The sequence below is a fragment of the Electrophorus electricus genome, chromosome 15 (genome assembly GCF_013358815.1).
Source record: "Electrophorus electricus isolate fEleEle1 chromosome 15, fEleEle1.pri, whole genome shotgun sequence".
NCBI lineage: Eukaryota > Metazoa > Chordata > Actinopteri > Gymnotiformes > Gymnotidae > Electrophorus > Electrophorus electricus.
Genome location: NC_049549.1, coordinates 14355298 through 14381964, shown reverse-complemented (window position 1 = coordinate 14381964; position 26667 = coordinate 14355298). Strand labels below are relative to the sequence as shown.

General features: G+C 43.6%; 4 protein-coding genes across 9 annotated transcripts; 1 reads left to right on the top strand and 3 right to left on the bottom strand.

The window, feature by feature from the left end:
• Window positions 1-1531: 1531 nt before the first annotated feature.
• Window positions 1532-9219, top strand: npat (nuclear protein, ataxia-telangiectasia locus). Its single transcript, XM_026997746.2, has 17 exons — window positions 1532-1683; window positions 1943-2061; window positions 2236-2296; window positions 2396-2474; window positions 2569-2609; window positions 2735-2944; window positions 3070-3145; window positions 3358-3472; window positions 3820-3911; window positions 4034-4115; window positions 4317-4413; window positions 4577-4681; window positions 5029-6672; window positions 6832-6944; window positions 7045-7135; window positions 7242-8467; window positions 8703-9219. The coding sequence occupies exons 1-17, from the start codon at window positions 1647-1649 to the stop codon at window positions 8781-8783; spliced, it is 4269 nt and encodes a 1422-aa protein (XP_026853547.2). The 5' UTR covers window positions 1532-1646; the 3' UTR covers window positions 8784-9219.
• A 1520-nt stretch (window positions 9220-10739) lies between these two features.
• On the bottom strand, window positions 10740-13857 carry mmp20a (matrix metallopeptidase 20a (enamelysin)). The gene is made up of 9 exons (XM_035533961.1): window positions 13685-13857; window positions 13337-13485; window positions 12983-13142; window positions 12643-12830; window positions 12446-12557; window positions 11756-11898; window positions 11234-11390; window positions 10903-11006; window positions 10740-10795 (listed from the first exon to the last, which is right to left on the bottom strand). The coding sequence occupies exons 1-9, from the start codon at window positions 13855-13857 to the stop codon at window positions 10740-10742; spliced, it is 1242 nt and encodes a 413-aa protein (XP_035389854.1).
• A 1766-nt stretch (window positions 13858-15623) lies between these two features.
• Window positions 15624-19296, bottom strand: mmp20b (matrix metallopeptidase 20b (enamelysin)). Of its 4 annotated transcripts, none has more exons than XM_026997759.2 (9): window positions 18388-19296; window positions 18135-18283; window positions 17703-17870; window positions 17409-17567; window positions 17080-17251; window positions 16743-16876; window positions 16488-16644; window positions 16310-16413; window positions 15624-16107 (listed from the first exon to the last, which is right to left on the bottom strand). In XM_026997759.2, the coding sequence occupies exons 1-9, from the start codon at window positions 18762-18764 to the stop codon at window positions 16007-16009; spliced, it is 1521 nt and encodes a 506-aa protein (XP_026853560.2). In that variant the 5' UTR covers window positions 18765-19296; the 3' UTR covers window positions 15624-16006. The 4 variants fall into 4 exon arrangements, with proteins under 4 accessions (XP_026853560.2, XP_026853561.1, XP_026853558.2 ...); XM_026997760.2 differs by having other exon boundaries at window positions 17718-17870; XM_026997757.2 differs by having other exon boundaries at window positions 17409-17870; window positions 18388-18620; window positions 19176-19296.
• A 2320-nt stretch (window positions 19297-21616) lies between these two features.
• tp53i13 (tumor protein p53 inducible protein 13) lies at window positions 21617-26351 on the bottom strand. 3 transcript variants are annotated; one of them, XM_026997764.2, is made up of 10 exons: window positions 25927-26351; window positions 25707-25819; window positions 25504-25575; window positions 25316-25351; window positions 25022-25080; window positions 24801-24879; window positions 24429-24557; window positions 23935-24153; window positions 23150-23801; window positions 21617-22752 (listed from the first exon to the last, which is right to left on the bottom strand). In XM_026997764.2, the coding sequence occupies exons 2-10, from the start codon at window positions 25803-25805 to the stop codon at window positions 22637-22639; spliced, it is 1461 nt and encodes a 486-aa protein (XP_026853565.2). In that variant the 5' UTR covers window positions 25806-25819; window positions 25927-26351; the 3' UTR covers window positions 21617-22636. The 3 variants fall into 3 exon arrangements, with proteins under 3 accessions (XP_026853565.2, XP_026853566.2, XP_026853567.2); XM_026997765.2 differs by having other exon boundaries at window positions 25707-26015; window positions 26152-26351; XM_026997766.2 differs by lacking the exons at window positions 25707-25819; window positions 25927-26351 and having other exon boundaries at window positions 25260-25351; window positions 25504-25563.
• Window positions 26352-26667: the final 316 nt, after the last annotated feature.

Below are 26667 nucleotides of genomic sequence, written 5' to 3'. Positions count from 1 at the left end.
TGTGTGTGTGTGTGTGTGTGTGTGTGTGTGTGTGTGTGTGTGTGTGTGTGTGTGTGTGTGTGTTGCTATGGGTTCTGCTTGTGGTTTAGCATGGGAGGAACTTTACCACTTTACCATTACCAGAACTCACATCACTTCTTCCAGAATTAGTCAAACACTATTATATCTCAACTAGAAACTTCTTCGGATTAGAGAGAGAGAGAGAGAGAGAGAGAGAGAGAGAGAGAGAGAGAGAGAGAGAGAGAGAGAGAGAGAGAGAGAGAGATATTCCAAATTGTAATGAAGTACACAGAGTTTCCAAAAGAACAGAATGTTTGGACAGAGGTCCTTCATCAGCTGTGCAAGCAAGTTAGTAGTAGGAGGAGCCAGTTTATATAAGAAAAAGTCGATGCTTAAATTATAACATTCATTCCATGGGGTTCTAAAGTTACAAGAGTGTAGATCAGTTCTTTTTCTTTGAATTTCCTCATTTCATTGCTGGCATAGCAACAACTGGCAATGCAAACAGATTTGTCATTAATGCAGTGTCCATTAGTATTAAAATGCCTTGCTACTGGAAATGACAAATCCTTCGTTCTGCTGGTCCAAAGCTGTTCAACAAACCGATCAGCAAGCCTTCACTTGGTTTCTCCAACATAAATCTGATTACATCTCTTACAAGTAATACAGTAGACAACTACCACAGCGATGCATGCGGTGGAATGAGTGATAACAATTGATCCTTTTGTGCCAGTTATTTTAGTGGCTGTGTTAAATTTACATGGAGCACATCTGGAGTGGTTGCAGGCTACAGTACCGCAGCCATTATTTAAATGGTCACTTATCTCACTCTTGACAAGCATGACTTTGAGCATGTTATGTCCCATCTGTAGGAGATTAGTGGAGGATCTTTTAAAAAGGGAAGTGGACTCTGCACCATATTGGAGGATTCTGAAATATTTAAGTATAATATCAGCTACTGATTTATTTATAGGATGATAAATCAGCACTGATTGAGTACTAAAGAGCACCAAAATCCAAAATGTAATGTTATCCAGGTAACAGTGGAATGGATTTTGATAAATGAATGCATGTCTATGATGGTATCAGTCCCATCTAGTAGGTTAAACAAAAGCACTCATCCACTGAACATAACTGGGCTACATGCCACAGCTCAGCCATCAGCTGATGCAGAGTTAGCACCAAAAAGGTCATGGTTTGGTTATGGAAATGTAAAATGAATGCAGACTATATACAATTTTATCACCAGTGTCGTTTATTTTGTTACTTTTGCTAGGGTATCAATTTAACATGATTTTTGCACCGCCTCATTCTTATTTACTACGCAGCTGAATAAAACAACATTCGGTGAAAAGGCTACACAGTTACCGATTTATAACGTTAACAGCATGATTAAAAGCACTATGCACAGCGCCGTTGGTCGGTCGTAACCGCAGAAAACTACAAGTCCCTGCACCTCTTCTCGCGTCCTTGCTCGGAACAACATCCGGGTAAGCGAAGCTTTTCCGCGCCTTTTCACTTGATGGCATTTTCGATTTGACCGACTGTTGGGCGAAAGTCCGACAGTATAATGCCGTTTGCCTTAAATGTGGTCTTAAAAAAACGTTTGTGTCAGGTGCATCATATATGTTTTAGTCTAAACAAACATGTTGCTGCCATCTGATGTGGCGAGACTCGTACTTGGTAAGTTCAGTCAGATATTTCTGGACTACATTGTTTGCATTGCATGCAGGTAAGTAGCTAACATGGCTAGCTAGGAGCTAGTCCTGTAGACACCCTGAGGGACCCTGGACGCAAAACACTGTCACTCTTTATACTGGCCTAAACCATCATGGAGTCACGCGTTTTAAGCCTCGCGTTTTAAGCCTCGTGTAGTCGTCTTAATGGGACCTGTCATCATTGTAGACCACCGCAAAGCCAATTTCCCCCTCATTTGCCGTAGGATACCTCCAGCAAGAAGGACTGACGGATACAAGTCGAGCGTTCATCCATGAAAGCCCTAACCTAAGGGAGTATGCCGAACACAGCTCCGAAGACGGGGCCATCCCTGCCTGTGTGTTTGTACGTGTTTATCTCTTACTTGCATCACGATTGCTAAAACAGTGCTAGATAGCCATGTATTTAATTTTGTCATCATGACCTGTCGAAGTGGCAATGTAGTCCTACGATATGCTTAAATTAGTGGTGAGTCTTGCTCACTTAATTTAATTATAATCTGCCAATCTTGTTTCACAGTCTCTTTTTGGGAAAAACCTAACCACAATTTTAAATGAATACATTGCTGTCAAAGCAAAAGGTTGGTGTCACACACAAATAATAACTTCATATAAGAAGTTACACTGTAATAGGAATCCTATTACTTATTGTGTCTTTATTTTTTGCATTTATTTTACAGAAACATGTCAGGAAAATCAAATACCAGCCATGATGACGTCATTATGGAAAAAACTGGATTTCACTCTCAACCAGATCAAGTAAAATCTGTAGCAGTTTTAAGTGCGTTTGTGTTCGGTGTTGGGTTTCTCTGTGAAAAGACCAATAGTTGGATTCCCACTTTTTTGTTCACAGATCTATGCAAAACTCCCCCGCAGTTCAACATATCCAGAGGCGTAAGTTGTATGGCTGCATCTAGAATAATTCATTATGTCCAAGTGCTATGTTTACTGTGCACAAACCGTTCAGAGTATATTCAGAGTCTTTAGGATAAAGGCCTGCGTCCTTGTGGTGTTAACAGTTCGCACACAGAACGGCATTCAGAACATGCGGCGTCAGAGGGCCTTGGCGTCCTCGCAGTCTCCTGGCACTGCGGGCCTGACGGTGTCTACTCCTGGACACTGTGTTGGCAGTCCTGTGGCAGTTCCTCAGGGCATGCTGGGACACTCCACGCCAGTATGCTACACCTCCCAGCAGACCAGACCCTCAACAATCAGTCTCTCTCAGCCAGGTCAGGACTGCATGCTGGCCTGGTTATTAGGGCATTCTATATTGGTGTACACCCTTTTTTTATTTTTTTTATTTTTTATTTATTTATATATATTTTTTTAACAACATTATTTTCTTTTTATACAGGAGAGTCAACTTTACAAATAATCGTCCCTGATCACAGAATTGCCCCAGGACCACTGTCTCCAGCCCGCAGGAAATGGTAAGACAGAAGCTTTCTGTTGCTGTCATGTTGTACTTGACTTTCTTTGTAAGCATGCTTTGGGTATGGACGAATAAAAATGGATATTGTTCATGACCCAGTCTTCAGGTGTTCAGTTAATACTAGTCTCAAGGCCAGTGAATTAGGCCTTCATATTCAACACAGTCACACAAAGGAATCGTTTGACATAAGGAATTCTTATGTTCTTTCAGTGACTCTCCAAGGCGAAGGGGTGGGAGCCAGTATGGACCTAGCAGAGGCACTGCTGTGACCAGCAGCCTCACTGTGGAATCACACAGCCAGGAGGCTATGACGGAGAACCTGTCTGTGAGCCCAGATCAATTTTTTTTTGGTTTCACAGTATTCCTTTAAAGCTGACCTCCTTAAATTCAACAGCCAATAGACACTAATCTGATCAAATACATTTTTAAGATCTAATTACTTGGCTTTTGCTATTATTACCTGCAACTGTTAAATTCCAAAATATCTTATTCTTTCATTTTTTCTCATGAAGGAGTTCGAAAACTCCTAGGATTTCTAAAATATTTAAGACAAAATTGAATTAAACAAAGGCATTTAAAAAATCATAGTATGTGAAATGTAATAATTCCCAATTTTGGACTTTTCTTGTTCTGAGCCACTGGATGTTTTTGCCCCATAATTCGTCTTTGTAGCAAATGGTGATCGAGAATGCACGAGAAAAGATTCTGAATGACAGATCCTTACAAGAAAAACTTGCAGAAAATATCAACAAAATCTTGGCAAGGTAAACAATTTCAACAAAATGCAAAGATCATTTGTTATGATTATCACTTTTCTCTGTGGTGGCATGACATTGAAATAATTATTAACATCATTTTTAAAAATTCTGTGTCATCACATTAACAGTGAAAGCAGCCCACAAACATCAAAGGCTGTGTGCAGCACAATAGAACAGGAGCAGTCTATAGATGAAATACTGGGTCTGCAGGTAAAGGGCGCATGTGTTCATCTACTCACTTTCTGTATGTTTTTGATACCATGTGGATGTAATTATTATTTTGGCAGGCAGGCAAAATAATACCTTCTCTAGCTTGTGTGTATGCATGTGTTTTTGTGTGTTTCTGCAATAGTAAAACATTCTAATGCAGAACAAAAGCAAGATGTGGCTCATATGTTCTTTTGTATTCAGGGAGAAATCCATATGACAGATGATGCCATCCAGGACATTCTGCAGCAGACGGAGTCGGACCCTGCCTTTCAGGCACTCTTTGACCTCTTTGATTGTGGTAAGACGTTGCGCTGTATATATGTGGTACAGTCATGCATATCTCATGACACAGAACTGATATGCCTGATATTTCTAATGTCTTGAATCTCGTTTTCACATGGAATGTATGTAAAGTGTAACTCACACCTGTGCTAAACACTCACTGACCAAACTGGTTAAAGGTAAATCTAAGATGGCTGAGGGCGGGGAGCCTGGTGATGGCAGCCTGAGTAACAGCGCACAGGAGAGCGATGAGCCAGGCCTTGGGGAGAGCGCTACAGACACAGGTAAGTGTCCTGGCAGGCTGCCCAGGAGTACTCAATGAACCTTGGAAGTGGCCCCGTCACTACGATGGAGGTGCGTTTGTTGTGGTTCAGAGAGTATGGACCAACAGTGGGGAAAAGATAAACTCATTCTGTTGTAGCACCATGGAGCCAATTAATGTGCTGATAATATTTTATAGAGCTTTATTGCATGTCTTTTGAAATAAAGCTGAGTGTTGTCTTTAACGGAGAAGTTTCCTGAATTTTAAACAAAGTAAAGTTGCTTTAAATAGTCTCGTGAGCCCTGCCGTGACTGCGCAAGGTTGCTCAGCACCAGATCAACGATTGTGTTCATTCTTTGTCATTTTTAGGCACTGGACAGCAAGAATCCACATCAGGAAGAGAAACCAGCACAAGGAAGCTGAGGAGCACGAGCCTGCAAGTGACAAAAAGCAAGAGGAAGTCATGTGTTCCTCTCAGCGCCGGCCAGCTGCCTCTGCGTACGGCTCCCAAACGGAACGCAACCGCAAGAGGAAGCAGGCAAACCAAAAAGGGAACGGGCAGCAGGAGCCGAGTGTCATCCCGGGGTCAGCTGGTAGTAGGGGTCGGCTCCAGCTCAAGTGACCAGTTGCATAACAAGCCAGGTCAGAATACGTCAAGTGCCTCTCTGTCTGACGAAGCAGCAAGTATGGAGACGGATGATCCAACGAGTGAAATGTCAGAAGCAATAGATACTCAGCTGATGCCCCAGACAGTCGATCGGGAGAGCCCTCAGACCAAGGTCACCACCAAGAGGACAGGCAAAAACATCCTCGTGTCTGACGAGCAAGGTGAACGCACTCCCAGTGTTGGAGCAGACGCCTCAGGAAGCATGTCTGGTGCAGAAAAGGGGAGTACAGCAGGAATGACTGGAGAGGGGAGGTTGGGAGCTTTCGACACCACTGGCCAAAGCACCAGCGAGCCCTCACGCCACAGGTCATCGCACAATACGGCCATGTCTGACGAGGCATCATGGCAGCAGCTTGCAACAAATAACATTCCTTTACTTGACACATGCACACAGGAAATGGGAGGTGGCCCCGAGCAGGCTCCGCCCAGCTGCTCGGGGAGCTTTTCCTCTAAACTTTCGGTTTCAGTTGCTCACAGTCCTGTGGCGGTCTCTGCCCCCTCAGCAGCTGTCCCTGCCCCTCTAGCAGCTGTCTCCTCCCCCTCAGGAGCTGTCTCCTCCCCCTCAGCAGCTGCCCCTGCCCCCTTAGCAGCTGTCTCCTCCCCCACAGTATCGGTCTCTGCCCCTTTGGCAGTTGCCTCTGCCCCTGCCCACTTTGCAGTTGTCTCCGCCCCCTCAGCATCTGTTCTTGCTCCTTTAGCGTCGGTCCCTGCAACTGTTCCAGTCTCCTTAGCAACCGTCCCAGCCCCCTTAGCAACCATCTCTTCTCCCTTAGCAGCTGTCCACCCCTCATCCACCGCCCCTGTTTCTCATCCCCAAACCCCGGAACCTGACCCGAGCAAGATAGTGGCTCTGAAAATCATCATCAGCGACGACCAAGAAGAGCAGGCCAGTGACCCTGCTCTGAGCCAGGCCGTATCCAGCATCACCGGCGACCGTATCCCTACCATCTTCCTCTCGTCCCCGGCCAAGTCTCCGCCCAAGGTGCCGCCCACCCCCCCCTCCTCCGTAAGCCCAGAGGAGACTGCACAGGCGGTGAGCAGCCTGCAGGGGGCGGAGGCTGCCTCAACCCCTGCCACGAGCATGCAGCTTCTGCACGCGCGACCCAGCAGTCAGGAGACTGGCTTCATCAAGCTGTTACCCGCTAACCCGCCATTTGGAGGCACAGGCGGCTACTTTGTGTTGACGGACCCGGCAGCCGCAGGTGATCAGCCCACCGGTATGATGATGCTGCCAGGGGGTGGGGCACAGGGATCGTCACCTTGTATGTCACATTTGCTAGCCACGCCCCCTCGCTCACGCACTGTTGTTCCCATGGCAGCAAATGTGCCTCAGTCCTTTTCACCCGGTGAGTCACAAAAGTGCAGATACAGCTGCGTTCTCTATCAGTCAGATCGGATATTGAGCTCATACAATGTGAGATTTGACGCATCTTTTATGACGTTGTCTGCATGCCACCATCGTTGAGACTTGATTTCTCTTGTTGGACCTTTTAATCTCTCTCTAGCATCATCTATCATCATTTCCTCACCGGTTCAACCTATGCTGCACAATATGACTGTGTCCATGTCTGTCTTTGGACAGGATAGCACAGGAAAACTCACAGTAATACCCAATCAGGTATGTCACGCTGGTAAATATTTTCAGTGGAAATTAAGCATTTAACTTCTGTGGAAGTAAATTGAGTTTAGTTTAAATTCAATTAATATTTGTTGTACAGATGTTGGCTTTGCCTGGTCCCACATTGGTGAACCAGCCTGTGAAGATTGTGTCCAAACCTAAACTTATGCCTAAGGACAATGTGGAACTGGGTAAGACTTCAGCAAGAAAGGAAAAACCACACCATGTTGGGGGCATTTTTTTAAAACGGTTAAGGCGTGCATCGTTCTAATCTAAAAGAGACTTTTATATTTTTAGGTAAAACTGGTATATCTGGTTCCAGTCCACCTTCAAACATCTCTCAGAGCTCAGAGCAGCTAAAGAGTACTACAGGGGTGAGCCCAGGTCACAGGAGGATACTCTGCTTTGATGAGAACGCTGGCCAGACGAGGACGACCACCAGATCGACCTCCACTGCCGCTTCCCTTGGTGTGAAAGAACGCACCAGGGCAGAGCGCCCCCAGCCTTGTGCTTTAGGTTCCAGTAATGGAAAAAGGAGGGTAAACACAATAAGATTACCAGAGCAAAGTCAAACTTTAGGGGCAAAGGTATCTGAGAAGGCTTCTGTACACCAGCAGCAGAAAGAGACCGCCAAAGGCATGATGACAGAAATGGATGCCCCTATCAGCATGTCCTCAAACAGTGCTACTACGCAAGATGCCCCCGTTACATCAGAGCCAAAAAAGAGGCCACAGTCCTCGCCCAGCACAGGAAATGGCATGGCGGCGCCGAGTTTAACATCACCTTCTCAGAGCCCCAGGCCCAAGCTTGCCAGCACCATGACGCTGGAAAAGAGAGCAGCGAAGATGCCGGAGGGAGCGACGGAGAGCAGCACCTCGCAGGACTCGCCCGGCGTCACCGCCAACAAGGAGAATGAGGTGGAAGGCGGAAGGCGAGAGGCGCAGCACGTGGCTGCCTCTTCGGTGGAGAGCTTTGCGTCCTCCGCGTTGAGACCCCCTGCGCCTGTGTCTTTGGGGAAACCATTATGCAAGACCAGCCCGCTTACCAAGCAGGCCGTGGAGATGCTACAGGACATCCAGAGCCAGAGTCCCACCTCCACGCCATCCAGGAGGAAGGGCACCACCTGCCTGGACCTTCCCCTCCCGAGGACGCCCGGCCCAGGCCGCATGCAGGAGGACTCCCTGGACGGGCTGAGGACGCCGTCGAGGCTGAGGCAAGGGCGGGAGGCAGAGGGCACACCGAGGCACCTGCCGCCTCCCGCCACCCCTGACCTCCCGTCCTGCAGTCCCGCCAGTGAGGCGGGTAGCGAGAACAGCATCAACATGGCCGCACACACGCTCATGATCCTGTCGCGTGCGGCGAGGACGGGGGGGCCTCTCAAAGACAGCCTGCGGCAGGAGGAGGCCGGCGCGGCCAAGTCCAGCGCTTCCAGCAGCAAGAAGCGCAAACACACTGAGCTGAGCCCCGCAGCCAAGAAAGAGCTCCAGCTGTCCAGCTCCTCAGGCAGTAAGAAAAAAGCTCAGGTGAGTGGCATTTGATTTGCTGAACTTTTATTGCAGAAGTATGCATCCACAAACCACAAACTCAGACAGTTCACGTCTGGGTGAATTTGTGTCAACATCCTAGCACTTCTGACAAGAAGGTCTGCCAAATGTTGTAAATGTAAACGTGGATTTTGAATTATGAGTGAGGCCATATGTAACCATGGAGGGATGTCGCCTCCCAGATGTGGCCAGTAAACTCCCCTATGTCTCGCAGAAACGTAAGAAGTTGTTGGACTCCTTCCCACGTGATCTGGACGTGGATAAATTCCTGTCATCCCTGCATTATGATGAATGAGCCGGCGCTGTTCCAGGAACGGTCCCACCTATTCCAGACGCGCTGATAAGCCAACTGCAAATCTAACTGACAGCACTTTGTCTTATTTTAATGCCTCATGTGGCAGTTGTGTATAATTTTGTGTGTGGGTGTGGGTGTGTGTGGGTGTGTACACATACCTTAATATCCCTGGGACAGTTCTTGTACAGTTTACTTTTTGCAGTCATTTTGACATAACATTGTACATATCAGTGCAGCACCTTTAAAATATATTATTTATGTCCCCCATAAATTAGGTTTGACAGAGTTGATATTGATATTGTATATATTGTAAAGTAGCTCAAATGTATATAAAACTCTTTCTTTGCTTTACTTGTGAATTAACACCTTTGCAGTTCTGTTAACAGTTCTCCCTCAAGGGGGCGTCATTTTATAAAACAATGTTAAAATTTCTAAACAGAAGTGATAGTCGTATTATTATTTTACTGGCATCATTGAATCACTTCCCCCGAGGGTGAAACGCACTAGATCTTTGCACTAGAGTCAGGACCAGAAGACACCCGATCATAAACCATTTTACGTGAAAAATGATTCCATTATGACCAAATCACCTTTTGTATATTAAATGACAGGTCACATTTTCTAGATGCTGTCCTTGATATTTTGCCTGTGGTTTAAAACTATCTGGAGAGAACTGGGGTCAGATTACCTATTATTATCAGTGGGAGTGTTCTGAGAGCATGAGAAGGGCAGTAATAGAACCTGGTGACAATTGTATGATTTTTATTTAAGTGTCAACAAGCCGAAGCCCATCTATGCGTGACACGGACCTGTGCCTGTATCTCCGGCCTGCTCTGACGACCCGTTTGGCGCGAGAGAGCAACAGGACGCGCTGAACACCCAAATTGTTCCATGCCCGAGGCCGAGTCATGTTTGAAACTGACCAGAGAGAGAAGCTGTTTGTTCACCATCTGCTCAGGGATTATACAAAATTCCAGTGTGGATTTAATGGGTTACAAAATGTTTTTCCACAGAATATAAGAGATCCGCATGGCATGCAAGATGAAACTTAACAGACAACACAGTAGGAAAAAAAATCACTCAAGATGTTACTCAAAAGCAGCATTTTGGTTCTGGAATGGTCCGTCACCTTTATTATTCCTGTCATCCTCTCTGTTTCCTAACTGATTGTGTGTGTGTGTGTGTGTGTGTGGGCCTAACGCATGGCTACCCAGATGAAGTTAAAACCCCAAAACTACATTTTATGCTTTCCATTCACAAGATATTTATTTGTGAGATTTCAGCCCAGTGTTTTTTCCCTTCCCCCCCCTCATTTTTCCACATGCTTGTAGCAAACACTGAATGCCACTTTGAACACTGAAGTTCAAAGAATGGGTGAAATACAAAAGAATACATAAGACAACTGCAACAATTAAAATGCACGAAATAATGTGAGGAATAAAATATGAGGATTCCAATAGAAAATCTAAACTAAGACGTAAAAGTTAAAAACTAATTAAATAAAGCTTAAATAAGTACTGACTAAAACAGATGAGTAACATATCTTGTGCTAAGAATAGATCTGACCAGTATAATTGCTTTTGTGATCCAGGAAATCACAAAATGTCATAATCCCTGAAATGCCACATCTCGGTGCTTTCATCACCTTGGCGTTTTTGTTGCTATGACAAATAAAGCTTTGATGTGATGATTGAATTGACCTGGTAGCAGTAGTACCAACATAAAAAATCAAACACGTAAATCCTTTGGTGAGAATGAAGTCAAACAGTATTACTTATGGTGACATTTTTTTTCATTTTTACATTAAATTATTATTATTGTTGATTCTTTAAAATATTTTTTGCTAATCCCTGGGGGAAGGTGGATGTTAAGAAGACTCTCTTATGCGCTTAGCTGAAGTTTTTTCTTTCATTCATTCAAGTCACAGTCCTTAGCAGCTGAGCCAAGCATTAGCATTTAATACGTACAGAACGCGTCCATGCCTGGGACTGAAGGCAAAGACCTTTGATCCACTGAAGAGGTGCACAATGCCTGTAGAGTGAAGACACGGCCACATCTCTCTGATGAAACTGTTTTAGAAAGAGCTCTTGAAACAGAGTAAAGGGGCTCCTACACTTACCCCTCAGTGCAAAGGCAGCATCAATTCTGCCCATGATGCCTGGCCAGTCTGCCTGGATTTGTCTTGGAAAGCCGGGATCCATCTCTCCAGCTGTTTCATCATATCTACAGCATTAAAGTATTGTGAGCTAGATTTTTCCCCATGGCATTTATGAGATTAAATTAAATTAAATTGCAATATGCATTTAAAATTACAAATTGTTATTCCGAAAGAGTTTTAAAATGGTTGAATTTAAAGTGGTTTTTTTTTAAGAATATACGTCCTCAACACTTTTAACAAAGCAAAATGTTTTGCTAGGAGATGTGCCTTTCTAGCATTTGAAGCAATACACCTGTAATACTCGTCTCCTGTGAAGAAATACGTTTTGCTATATTCCCTGATGTGAACTGCAGCGTCGATGTGCTTCACTCTTACTGGGAAGCCATATTCATAGATGGAGCCATAATAACTTGCCATCCTTAACCGATGAACCACCCAATATTTGGGACCTAAGAAATACAGGAAATGTACATTTATGGCATTCAGCTGACACTTTTATCCAAAGCGACTTACAATTATGAGTACAACTTGAGCAACTGAGGGTTAAGGGTCTTGCTCAGGGGCCCAACAGTGGCAACTTGGCAGGGGTGGGGCGTGAACCAGCGACCATCCGATTAAAAGTCAAGTACCTTAATCACTGAGCTTCCACTGAAAATAGTAGTACAGTCTCTCATGAATTTAAGCAAATGAAATATTTAAAAGCATTGCAGAGTTAAAACTATTGGGGAAAAAAAAGGATAATTTGTGCAATTTTAAAACCTTTGAAGCAATTTTAGGGGTTTGGCACAAAGTGTAGTGGCAGAATGTTATTTACCCGTAAAGACATAAGCCGCTTTCTGGGCTGGGAGGTCATAGGCTGCGTCCACAGGTGAGTTGACGCTTGGGAGAAACGTGCTCACAGGGCCATCTTCCAGCCTGGTCTGGTATAAGCGCCGTGTTTTCCTCAGCCACAGGTAACTAAACAGGACAGAGACAGTACATGATACCGTATGACTGAGCAGACATAACACGTGATACCGTATGATTGAGCAGTCATACCACACCAATCTGAAGATCGTAGTGCTTGGAAATCTCTGCACAGCTGTGTCTGACACATACTGGCCACACTGCTATATAGCCTCGAGAGTCACTTTAGACTTTAGCCTTCTTGTCTGAACCTCTTCAGACATGTCTGCATGCTTTTGTAGCTCCTTGAATCATATCATGGAGCAGCACTGTTACAGTAACAAGCAATTGTGTACCGAATAAAGTGTCCACTGCAGACAAATTACAGTATTTATAAATCACAATGATTTAATAATTTAATGATAAATTATGATTTCCATTTTTTCCCATCCAAACTGTATAAGTTAAAACATCACGTTTTCTTTTCAGCTACAGATATACAGCTACGGAGGTCTGCTGCACTCCTTGTAATTGTGAACTAATCTGAGCTGGGACAGAATTGTCAGAATCATACAACACATTATCTGTGCATTGTATATATAGTGACTGCAAAACATACCTGTCTTTAAAGAAGAGTATTTCATGTCCAACCACTGCCACAGCATCAAAAGAAAAACCAGGATGACACTTTTCAGGGATCAAGAGTCTGTTCTGTGTTCTTTTGTTCTTTCCTTTTGAAAGCAATAACATCTGATAAAAAGGTTTGCTTGAATTGCAGATAAGCAACACTGGGTAAATGATATCACAGCCTCTCACCATAGAGTGCCTGTATCGCTAGCATGTCATCCCGTGGCAGCACATACTTGGCAGTGTGGAGTGTTTTGTACTTAGGGTACATAAGAGCATCGGGGTCTTTGGAGTGCGATAGGCCCAAGGAATGACCAAGCTCATGGGCGGCCACCGTGAACAGGTTGTAGCCTGTAGTAGCATCCAAATGATCATCGGTATTGGTAAAACGACATGATGCCAACAACGCCAGCACTAAACATCTCTACACACACTGTGTTTCAGCTCTTAGCTAACCTATTAGACAAAACATGACAGGAGCCCCTGATCGAAGGCCAATTGAAGATGTTATGACAGCTTAATAAAACATTACTGACAATCGTTTTTCCATGCTGTACCTGATTGGCTGTAGTCCATCGTCCAAACCTCGTCATCGTCAATGTGCACATCTCCTCCAACTCCCTCTCCTGGCGGGAATGCATGTGCCAGCACTCCCTTCGGCCCATCAAAGGGGAAGAAGTCTCCATGAGCTTTGGGATGAGATCATCGTTATAAACAACATTTCCTTAATACTGAGTTATTGAGTTTTGGCAAGATTCCATGTGAGATACAGAAAGTGAAGGGAATTAATTTAAAAGTGTGTGTTTTTTTTTTAAATTGCCTCTTAAATTTGTTTGAAGCTGTAATGTAGAATGTGCAGTACATTGCTATAACAGTAACATACCCTTTGTAGTGAAGGAAATGATGATATCTGCTTTGCTGTCATTTACTCTGATGAAGTCCAGGGGAGTTGCTTCATTCCATAATTTAAATGCCAAATGCAGGGCAGCCTCCACCTGCTCCATCCTGAGATCAGTGGTGTACTTCGCAATCCTGCAATTTACCACAAACCCATTTAGCAACCCGAGAGTCAAAAGAGAGCACTCGCAGACACACGCCAACAAGTCAAAACACGCTCCCTACAAACAGGTCTAAATAGACTATGAAGAGCAAGACAAAAGGACACAGATTAGAGTAAAATAGATCACGTAAAAGTCGATGCTTTCTAAAGCCACAAAAGAAAACTTGGAACCGGTAGGTGATGGTTTGGTTCTTCCATTTGGGTTGTCCTGGGTGGAGACTGAAGTTTTCTACATCAGGCACTCCACATCGGTCTGTTTTCATAATGGCGAGGGTGTGAGGGTCCAGAACCCCACTCTGAGCTATCCCAAAGAAATGCTGCATTTCTTTCATTTTCTCTTGCATGGCTTCAGAGTGTCTTTTCCTGCGGGGGCTTCCGCTCAGCTCCAAGTGATAGAACTGCCGTAGGTATTCCTGCCAACCAACAGGTTAGTGTCTGCTTTATGTCTAGTCATTAGTGAAACAGACAAGTGAATCAAGTTCAGTTTATGAATTATTAAATTATACTCTACTAATACGCAGTTCAGACAATGTATATGTTTATTAACTGAATAATGCTCTATATTAAAGGTAAGAAAATGCCACTTTTGACATAATAGAACCTTATCATGCAATGGAAGAACATGTTTGTAAAATTTGAAGGTAAGTAAAGCTAGCTTACAGTTCTATTCTTTATTTCACTGTTAATTTTGTTTATTCGGTGTCACTGTAAAGAACGCATCCTACTAAGTTTCAGCAGTTTCAGCTTTTGAACAATGACCAGTCAGCTTTGATAATTCTCTAAAACCAAGTGTATCACATCAAAACACACACCTTATATTCAGAAAGACACCTGGTCATTGCAAATGAAAGATGGAGTCGTAACAAGAACAACAATGAACTCTCCTGGACAAACCTCCGCAAGCTGCACATCCTCTGAGCTAGGCCTGGACTCTGGGGGGATGGGTGCGCTCCACATTACATCCGCAATTACTAGCCAACTCAGCAGTGAGATCCAGGACGTGAGACCCCCCATTTCAATGCTGCACCAAAGACGTCTCGTATCCATGCTGCCCGTGGCTTTATAGAAGGCAGGACAGCAAGATCACATGACATGCGAGGCCTTGAAACAGCATTTACTCTTAGGGCTTAGTGGTTCCTGTCAGCTCATATACAGCTAATATCATAGCTCAGGTGAGATCATGTTTTGTTTGCTTCACCTCTTAAGATTTAGAGCATGATGAAAAGTGTTTTTGCAGCACGTCAGCCTGGTTTAGGGGTACTTGCATTCCAAACAGCGAGGAACCGGCACCTCCAATTAACTTATATACACGGATCACAACCATAATTAACTAATTTTAAAAACATTTTTCATTGCCCAAAATTACAAATAATAATTCTAGTTAAAAACCATGTAAAAACCATTGTTGATGTTTGATTAAATATATTTGTTAGAGGTATAGGGTAGAATATCTTTGTAGAATAATTAGAATACTAGAATAATTATTGCCCTGTATGATCTGTATTAGTTATTATTTGTAATTTTTGTAACATTTTCCACTTGATGTGTTGAGTATGAGAATCTTTCCTTTCATTTTGTGTTAAATTTGTATTAGTCCAATATGAATCACATGTAGATGTTAGCAGAAAGGGAAAAAATGTCTGTGCAAAGCAATGCAGCCTTTTAACAGTTTATGATGTTTACGTAACTTTATTGTTTGCTTTGGATACAAGAAAAGAAGTTGAACGTTTAAAAAGATTTGCATCCAAATACCTTACAACCTAAGTGGTGTTAAATAGAGCCAGATACATCTTTATTTACTCTGTCACACATGGAATGTACAAACATTTAAACTTCCTCATTTACAAGGATATTTAACAGCATCTGCTATTGTTTTATATAACGTTGCAATTATAATGCATATTTTATCTGGTTTATATTTTTATACCCTTTAAAGTTACTTTGCATCTATTGATATTGTTGGTAAACAATAAAATATTGTTGGTAAACAACTCGGTTGACTATTTTTATGCCTGTTAAACACTCAGTACACAAGTTAGCACACACACACACACACACACACACACACACACACACACTCACACACACACGCACTCACACGCATGCACGCACACTCACGCACACACACACACATACACACACGCGCACACTCACACTCTCACACACACACACACTTCTTATTTAGTTTTAAAGAAGTACTTTCACTTGTTTCACATACTCGTTTACTAAACTAAAATATGTACACAATACACAAGCCAAATGCATTATAGAATCTGATATAGACACACACACACACACACACACACACACACACACACACACACACATATATATATATATATGTATATTTTTTTATACAGACTTTGCAGTCTCTACTCTATACAGTGTGATACAGACTCTTTGATTTTATAGCCATAGAGTAAGTTAGGTAGGGCTGATATAGATATCGTGTGTCCAATGTGCAATGCTATAAAATGTTTTTGAAGATCTCCATTAACATCCAAGCCAAGAATTTGCTTTGTTAACTCCAACAACCTTCTTACGTTTAATATCATATTTGCACACCTCAGCTCCAAGAAACAAATGAAGGAAACCTGAGAATTCAAGAAAAAAAAAACCAGACTAAAAACACAACACTGAACTACATGAAATAAACATAGGATATAAGTTATTGAAAATCATGAGGTATAAACTGTACATGAAAAAAACCCAAACACTAGTTGTATTAGTGCACCCAGGACTAATAATGAATATATCAGAATAAATCACAGGAACAAACTCATGCCATGTACCCACCATGTTTATAAACAGCTGCGCTAATAGGCTTGTTAATGCCTGGGAAATCATCAGAAATATTGCGTGGATAAGAGTCCTCCATGGCCTTCCGATGTTCGTTGTATCTGGAGACACACACACTCAGAATAAATAAGATCTACCTAGGAAGATGAGCAGCCCCTACATTCCCATAGCTTACTTCCAGTACAGATGCTGAGTGAAGAATAAAGTGTGGACCGTCCGGTGAATGTGGGCAGCTGCGTCCACCTGCTGCACCCAGGCTGGAAACCCAAAGCTGCTGATATTTTTATCTCTGCCCTTCACCTGAGAGCCCTTCACAGTCCAGTAACTGCTCCCTGTCATGGAAGCAAGTCAGGCGGGAGTAGGGTAAACACGCTTACCGTGTTATGGCACAAATGCAATCACGCACGGGCGCTTGAGTCAGTGTCCGTACCGCTGATCAGGTAGGCTGCAGATCGCTGGGGAAGCCAGTAGGCAGCATCTATCTTTGAACTGATCTTGGGCATGAAGTTGTAGATGGGACCCTCCTTCACATCGTTTTTGTTATTATGCTTGATCCATAAATACCTTTAATAGGTAAAGAATAATAGCAATTTTATAAAAGCCGGTAAAGAAATGTTTCCGGCTGGCGCTGTAATAAGTGGCTAGGACATATGGAAGCTGCGTCTTCATCATTTGTATCAAACAGAAAGTGCTCCATCGACAAGGTGATCCAAGTTATCATATGCTTGGGCCCTTTACTCTACCACAAATATACGTGTGTAACTTACCCTCCTTTGAAAAAGAAGATTGCCTCCCCTAACGTAGTAACAGAATCAAAAGACAAGCCAGGGCTGCATTTTTCCTTTACTGCCATGGGGAAATATGAACCCGCGTACCAAGGTTTGAAGGGATAGCTCCAACTAAGCCTTGGGTAGTAATAAGGCCTTTTAATGCTTGGTTCTGTGGAGCATGCAGAACATTACTCATAATCTCTCTTTTTTTGGTTCTTGAAGAACAAATATGTATTTTGATTATATTTTCAAATATGGGTATTTATAGGCATCCCTGTGGAGGCTGTCTATAAATGAATTAATTCACAATGTGAATTAATGCATACCATATATCACATTGATGTTCATAATATCTTCACTGGAAAGCAGGTTGTGTGTTTTCCGAGCTCTGTATGTGGGATACATGAGGGACTCAGGGTTCTGAGAATGCCTTAAACCCAAGGCGTGGCCAAACTCATGTGCTGCAACTAGATACAGGTTAAACCCTGGAGTGGGAGAGAGACACGTCACAGGTAGCACTCTGTCATTGTCAAAAACACCTTGCAGTAAGACACCGTTCTCTCCTACATCCCACATCTCTCCCACAAATTTTTCTAGGTAGCTGTCAAATCCCGCCTGACTTTGATGTAAGGTACCCTCGGTCTGGCAATCAGAAGCACTGCTATTGAAACCAGCTGTCCAGAGTTCATCCTCATCAAAGTGGACATCTCCTCCAATGCCCTCTCCAGGGTCAAAGGCGTGGGCCAGGGTGCCTTTGGGACCGTCAAAGGGGAAGGAGTCACCATGCTCTAGAGCAGTATGAAGGAAGACAGTCACAAAAAAAACAGGGAAAGATTAGATATCTGCACTAATGTGTGTGGCTGGAGCTCAATCTTTACAGTGGCCAGTCTCAAGAAACATCAAGAGACCACAGCACAGCCAAATCCAAAATGAATCTCAATCAACAATCTTGTTTTGTTTAAGTTCCTATAACATCAAGTTGAGTTTGTTATAGTAAACCATTCTAGTTATATTTTAGACTGATTGTACCAGGAGGCTGTGTCTAGTCTTACCATTGGAGCCAAACTCCACCATGATGTCTGCCTGCTGAGAGAATGATCTGATGAACCTCAGAGGGCTGACTTTTGCCCACATATCCAGAGCTGATGCGATCAGGGAGTCTACTGTACTTGCGGGTAAGTCACTCGTATACCTCCCAACACTGAAATATTAATAAAAGTCGGGCAGGTAAAATGTCAGGCAGATAACATAACAGGAATAGTTAACGTAAACTTGAAGCTCATATATACTGCTGCAGGTTATTACCTGTAAGTGAGGACATTTTTTGTCCACCTGTTGCCTTGGCTGTGGACGTAATCATGGACGTCAGGAACACCGCACCTGGGCGTCTGCATTACAGCCAGTGTGTAAGAATCCAGGTTGCCAGTCTGATTGAGGCCAAAAAAGCTTTGCATGTCCTTCAGTTTGGAGGAGAGACTCCTCTTCCGCCGCCCCGCCGGGTCAACCTCCTGAAAACCGTAGAAGCGTCTTAGGTATTTCTGAAAGAGAGAGAACGTAATCACTAAAGCGAACACCAGCATAACAGTCTTCTGTTCACTTGGCCCAATGTTTATGATGTAAATGAATACAGCGTCAACTCTACCAGTGAATGTAAGCCGATTCAAGCATGTAGAAGCTGTCATGTTCTAAGAACTACCCGCATTAGTCACAGCTGTCTTCTAACTTGTTCCCATCAACATGTGGAGGCACATAATCAAAGATGAATGACAGCAGCAAAATGACTGAATTTTTCTTGATGCGCGATGATCTGTTCATTCCCTTTCTTCATCACTTATGCAAAATTCGACTCTGGGATAATCATCACGGTGGCTTTTTTTCAGTTTTCGTGAATATAAAAGTGTATTAGTGAAACGCAGCCACGAACAAGAAAACGTGTGAGGACAAGAACAAACACAAAACTATTTTCTGACTTAATAAAAGTACAGCATTCAGTGAATAGAAAAATCATTTCAGGTTACACTGCAACAAAAACAGCAAATACCGCAGTTTCACCAGTCGGTACCGGTACAGGGAAAGAGAACGGAAAGACTTACGGTGGCAAGCATCAGGTCATGTGGGGGTTTTCCATCCTGAAGGGCGATCGTGTTATCTCCCTCGAACCGCAGCAGCGGAGCCGCGAGACATGGAAGAACCAGGAGAACAACAGCACAAGCAATGCCAAGAGACAGCCCCATCTGTCAACTCTCCCGCGCAGAGCCGCCGAGACCTGGGGTGGGAGATGTGGGTAGCTGGGAAAGCCTTTTAACGTGGTGTTATGACTCAATCAGCAGCAGAGGCAGCCAGAGCCTCACGCTACTGGGAGGGGTTCAGTAAGGTCACAGGGAAAGAGGAATACTATGGAAACGGATCAGATTATACACATTAAGGGCATGTACTTCAGAAATTAGTGGGCATATTACAATGTCTTTAGCTTAAATATCATATTTCTTTAGCCATAGAAAAAATGATTAAAGGGTTAAAGAACTAGGTATCTTCTTTCACTGAAGCCTAGGTTACAGTAATTGTGTCTTTCCCCCAGTTTTCTTTTTCATTGTGACCATTAGGGTAAATCAATGTATAATTTGCATGTCTAGACATCTTCAGATAATTTTAACATTCAGTGCCTCTACACACCCAACTTAGAGCCTGCCCAATTTTATGAAACCCAAACTTTAGCTAAATTACTACCAGAACTTGCAGGGTAGTAAAAAAATGGATGAAATTAGGGGAACTAGGGAGTAGTTTTTACTAGCAGAGAAACATGCAAAGATTTACCAGAAAGATCCAGCAGAATGCTAATACTATTAGTACATGTGTTGCTTAGAATAAACTCATTCATAATGCTCGTTAATTTCTGGATTAAATTCTACTATAGCAGACAAGGAGGGGCGTGGTAGTTTTGTTTATTGAGGAAATATCTGCATTGTATTTTGTATCTACATTCTGATTCTCTCAACAAGAGGAAATTTAATTTTGTTTCCATTTTTAGTTTTTCAAAAATTATTAATAAGAAGAATTGTAATTGTAAAGTGGTGTTGTTTTATTTGCATAGTTTTTGTCTTTAAATTTGTTTTTGTGTTAAAAAAATGTATTGGAATCTTAAGCGATGGAATCTTTTAAAACATTTTTAAACACATACAAACATACATACATACTTAAGGGTTAGACTATACTTTAAGCATGTAGTTCACAGAATAATCACCTAAGGAATGTTGAAATGAGATGTAATGATGGGTTTGCCTTTCTCAAACTGTAAAACTTCATCAAAGTAGCTATAAAATTCCAGGAAACTTGACTGGATTTGGAATAGTATAAACACATTTAGCTTGGAGACACTCAGTGAATCCCACCATTCTCACCAATATAGTTTTTATATATATATATATATAGCTCATTACAAAACTCTACAGGTCCATATAGATTTGTGATGCAGTTAGTTTGCTAAATAACACATACATGAACAGAATCATTTGTGTGTTGTAAGAAACTGATGTTTCCACGCATGCTAAAAGCTTGCCAGAGTGGCTTTGAGCAAAATGAAACTAGAGCTTATGTAATTGTATACAGTCCCTCAGAGAGACCAGAAGGGTCATTATTTTTCCTTCTAGAGTCACCTGTTTGAACAGAGCTCAAGTGAACTTTAAACCAAACCAGCTGAACGCAGGGCTCTTGCTGTTGAAAGATTACCAACATCCTTTACAAACGGCACTGCCGTATACCAGAAATAGACAAATAGCAAGAACAACAAATGGCAAATTGCACAATGCATATTGGCAGTGTACTACCCCATAAGCCTGTCCTGTTATACTCATCTGTGTCTTATTTACCACTATGGTTTCACAATGCATAACCTTAGGCCAATGATCCAAAAATCGCACTGCATCTATAACCTTCCGCTCATTGCATAACATGCTGGCAGCTCGCAAACACTTAAAAAAAAAAAAAAATCCATGTACATGAACTCACACGTACTCCCAAACTTGCATAAGCATGCATGGATTAGCACCGAGGTTCAGGGCCTTGTTTGGAACGGTTAGTGGGTGGTTAGTGGTCGACTGGTCATCAGTGGTCAAATACCTCTAATAAGGGCCCGTGTGCATGGTGTTGACCATGGTCAGCGGACTGTGACTGCGTTTTAAAGATCTCATTCTGATGTGAGCAAAAATGCAAAATTAACACCACAAACGACTGCGAGGAAAGAATGGGTACATGCACAATATATTACCGACCGAGGGTTCTCACCCCGAACAACTTGGGCTCATGAGCTTTGCTCAAGTACCTGAGGGCAGCATGGCCGCAGCTGCGCCGGCAGTATCTAGCGTGGAATTAGAATAGCATCATTACCTTAGGAAGCCACTTTCACTGTATCCAAGATGCCAGTGAAAGGTGCATGTAAAATGAAGAGTGACATGTAAAGCAAACATGTTCAACACCGCATTACAGGAACCTCACGCAACCTTCAAGAATTAAATCAGGAATCGCACAAAAACAATTGTACCTGTATGCAGAGCAGCAGGAATGTATTTATTAAACCTCTCAGCAGTGTGCATCTTTATGATGGAGAATTCATGGCAATATCTTTAAACCCGGTAAGGAGAAATCACAATGGAAGAAACATTTAAATTATATCAATACACACAGGAGAATGTATGTGATGCCTATATGAAGCTTCCTCGACAACCTCCTTGACATCTAGTGTCTGCGTGCTAAGCCCTGGTCTGTGCGTTTACTGGGTCAACTGTACAGGGCAGGGCTCTCTGTCACCATGTCCTGGCAAAACATGTCGTCCTATTTCTTGAGTCTCTCCACTTTGCTTTTAAATTCCACTACCACGTCAGATGTTCCTGCCCTTTGACAGCCACATTTGCCAAATAACTTTGTACTTTAGGCAGGTTACAATAAATAAATCGTAGCCCATCAGAGGCAGTGCATTGCTATATATCAGCAACTGACAGTACCCAAATACACAAAGTGGAAAAAAAAAATAAAAATAAAAATCTAAACCTACATTTTGGAATACCAGACAAATTTCTTCTTCAGCTTCAACAGCTTCCAAAAAAGAAGACGGAAAAGGAAAAAAATAAGGTATTGGGTCCTTTTCATGTTTTTACAAGCTGAACTTCAGGGAAATATATATACACATCAATGAATAACAGTAAAAACCTGTGGAAATTACATTAAAACATTTTTCCAGCTTATTTTACCTTCTACTTAGACATGATAGTGTTTTCCAAAATGTCCTAAGAATGAATTGTACCTTGAAATATACCATAAAAAAAAAAAAAAAAAGAGGTGTTTAATCAGTATTCAACAATAATGGAGAAAACCTACATAAAATTCTTACCTAAATTATGTAACAAATCAGAAATGTAATGAACCTTCACATTTCTGAATAATGAATGCACTGTCTGAAACTCGTGAGTGATTTATGGATGCTGCATTGCCTCGTACATGTTCCCCAAGAAGCAGTCATACTGGTAAGGTTTAGAGGCAGACCCAGGAGTGAGTCAGTGAGTCAGTCAGACTCGTTGTCAGTGCCAGAGTCAGGCAGCAGGGGGCACTCCTGCCTCCTGCCCTGGCTGACTTTTCTTTTCCTCCGTCCCACCATCCTCAGCCTCCTGCGAATAATGTCTGAAACGACAACGGCACTCCTGTTACAACCCTCTTCGGTAATCTCATCAACTATTAAAAAAGCTGAAAGCTGATGTTTTTATATTGTTCTTGCTTTTGCCTGATGTTTCCAGCAAAGGAGTCCCTCCCCTCAATCCTACACCCTGCTCCAAAACCCCTCCCACCATGGACATGCCCACTCAGTAATTAGTCCATCCTTCTATGTACTGCATGCACAAACAAAATGACTGACGGGTATAGAAGACCACTTTTCCACAGAGAAGATAGCTGCACTGTGCTCAATGAGCAAACATTTTACCAAGAGCAGTCAGGTTGTAAAAACGGTTTAGGGACTGTACTCAAATAAACCTGCTTATGGTAGCTTTAACACCAGCAGAGCTGCAGCACGTGCATGTACCTGCCACGCTTTCGTAGTCCTGCTGCGCCTCGTGCCAGTACAGGCTACCCGGCACGCGCCAGTTGCGGTAGAGGCGTGTGTGGAGCACCGAGAGTGTGAGGAGCACCAGGAGGAAGCCCAGCGCGGCCGCAGCCCACACTGCCTCGTCGTTGCGCTGGTTGTGCCTGCTCTGCCCCGGTGGAGGCCTCTCCCCTGCTGGAGTCACGGTGGCCGGACCGCCTATGGCACTTGGCTCCTTCACATCAGTCTTAACGCGGTGCTTTCGGACGTTCCCCGCGTTCTCCCTGCGGGACTTCCAATCCGTCGGCGACTCGGGCCTCCTAGTCACGTTCACCCGCTCCGCCTCGTCCCTGCCGTGGCTCTGGGGTGGCTCCTTGCCCCCTGTAGGTGTTGCATTCGTAGCTCGCCCTCCATGCCAGTCGGAGGCGTGCCCACCGTGGGGGCTGGCTGAGGGCGTATGGCTGTCATCGGTGGTAGTCAGTGGTTGCAACTGGGTCGGGTTTGGATTTTGGGACTCTGAGATGTTATGCTTGGGGCTTTCAGAGGGTTTCACCTGAGCTTTCCTGAGCTGGTTGGCTGCTCTGCTCCTCCTGGTCTGCTGTGCTGTGTGCTCATATGCAGACAGAACCTCCACACAGCACGCTCTCAGGGACTGGCACGTGCACACGCAAGCACAGATAGAAGTGCATGAACACGGACACACAAAGACACGCCCAAGAACATCTGAACTTAACCTATACTATTTTAAAACGCATGTGTGCTGTTCCAGCATGCTGTTCCTTTACCTTTAGCGACTTTGTTTTGGATCCTTGGCCTGCGGGTTTTATAGTAGCACGCAGGGCCCCGTCCACAGACGTTGCCGTTGCCATATACAGGCTGTACTTTGTTCTCTGGGTCCCCGTAGTGTGATTCAGGACAGAAGCTGTAAGCAACCACTCACATACTCCTGCTGTGGTGATGTGGGACAACTCTAGCGTATGACCCCAGGACACCAAGGCAAAGGGCTTATGGGAAATAACCACACAGAAGGAGTAAACTGTCGTGAAGAGCAACCACAGAGTTTGAACGGTGCATGAACACAGACAATAAAACCATTATAGATCCTTTAGCATCATACCCCCTTCTAAGCATTTCTCTTAGCGTACATCTCTCCCATGTATGTATATATAAAGTAAACGTTCTCATCAACAAACACACTGAGTCAGAGGAGTGTCTTCAGAGATCATGCAGACGTGAAGGAGCAGGGCCAGTATCTGATGGCTGCCGGGGAGAGACTCACTCTCTGCTGGCTGAGCTGGGGGTGAGCCGTAAGGACGTAGTGAGGCAGGCAGGAGTTAGCTACCAACGCCAGATGCCTGCGAGCGGCCTCCGACACACAAGGGTGATAAAGGAGCACTATGGCGCCATCCTGTGGGGAGAGAGTGTCATCACTGCCTCAGAATCATGAACACAGGAAAACCTAATATGCTCCGATTTAAGATTTTTCTTAGAAGAGTCCCCTCAAACACGCTAACCTCGATCAGTCTAATAAATTACGACCACAGTTTAAACTTGCACACGTTGAGGTATGACCAGGCAATCCACCGCCTGGTTTAAAATCTACCGAGTTACGGCAGTGTACTAGAGCAGGAGGGAAGTGTAGACAGGTTACCTTCAGGTTGTTTAGCCAGCGCTGAGGGGGGCAGTACAAGTACTCTCCACTCCTTGCTCCTATAGGCCTATGAGCTCCACTGGTTACGAAGCAACACAACAGAGCAGAGCACTCTACTTTATGTGGAGAACAACTCTTTGCAAATAACACCTAATATTCAGAATTCACCAACCCAGAACTGAATATATAACTCGAGTAACACCGCACAGGTAAAGGCTTACCTGCTGGGGATGGTGTGGTTGTATGTGATCTGCATATCCATGCAGACATGCTCAGCTGGCTGGGGACAGAAATACTGGTAAAGTTTTAGCCTGTACACCACGATTCAGAAGTCCTGTCTAATTTATCTGGCTCGCACCAGAGTGTTTGGGAAAACATTGTGTGATCCGATACAAGCCGTGTTGTTACTAGATGCAAAATACAGCTGCCAACTGTATAGTCAATTAAGGGATGAAATACCTCTGTTATGCTCAGCATGTATATGAAGGCTCTAGTGCTGAATGTGTTATTTGTACCTGCAGGGGATATTTTGTGGAAATATCAGGGAGTCTCTGCAACATCAATGGGAAAGATAACCATAATGTCAAATCCCTCTAAAGGACAAGGTCCACACAGACAAAATGTTCAGCTCTCCATATTCTATACAGGTAAATAATTACCCATGTCAGATTGCCCCCCCCCCGCCCATATTAATAAAAGTTACCCATGATGAACGTGGCCACGGCTCCGGACACCCGAGCTCACCGGACCGAGGTAGGTCTGTCTCCAGCTTTGTCTATATTGAACAATATTTGTGACAAGACGTCAAATTCCATAACTATAAGACCAATATCTCACAGTAAGACTCTGACAAGAACTCCGTGTTAAATATATTTCCGTGGACAAAGCGGTTTAACAAGCTCCTACCTTGGCATTGTCGCACACTTCACTTTGTTTCGGTTGGCAACACTTTATCAGGGAGAGCCACACAAATCCACAGGACAAGGTCGCCACTTTGAACCTCATAACTGCAGGCTAGTCTACGAGTCGGAGACAGTTTCATTCGTTTTAGTTCAGTTGCTCCAACAACTCTCCTGCCTTTTAAGACCAGGCCTGCACACTAACTTATCACGTCGTGGGTGCTTGCCTGGGTCCCCGTGTTCACAAGCATGGCAATCCATACTCCGGTCACTGAACTCGGCGAAACGTTACTCGGGGGGATGCGTTTTCACGGGACTAAACATAATCGGAAAAATAAAGAGGCGTCAGAACGGTCGGATCACTGAAAGGGGCTACCGGAATTAAAGTATGCAGCCAGATAGATAGGGCATGTAGGAGTCTGCAAGGCCTATCCACAGGACATACGACTCACTCGAACTTAAACGAAGCTGAAACTACCGTCAAGTGACCCGCTACGCAAGTTCATGAGTCCCGACACGAACTTCTGGAGTTTTGCGTTGCAGACCTACAACATGTCCGATCCACGGTTCCCGTTACTGCGTCAGTGATAAATAATAAGTTTTTAGTGACCCGAAGGACAACTTCCAAATCATTTCCGCAGCGAAGACGACGACGGACGTGGTGTGTAGATCAACCCTGCGCTCTTAAAGGGGAACGCCGCCGATTTTGAAAACTTTAGGTGAACTAAGTCATTCCCATGTTCTGGAGTGAAAGGTGCGTCCCTAGAGTAACTTACCGAGAATTGTTCACAGTTGTACAGCTTGGAACCATTCGTCCAAAGTATTTCATCGCTCTAAAAACTATATTGAGTATAGGACATATTGACATACGGTAGACCGTGGATATAGTATTTCAAAACAAGGTTCTTTGTCATCAATATTTCTGATTTGAACGTACAATTTGTTTAGGACAATTTATTTTGCTTGCC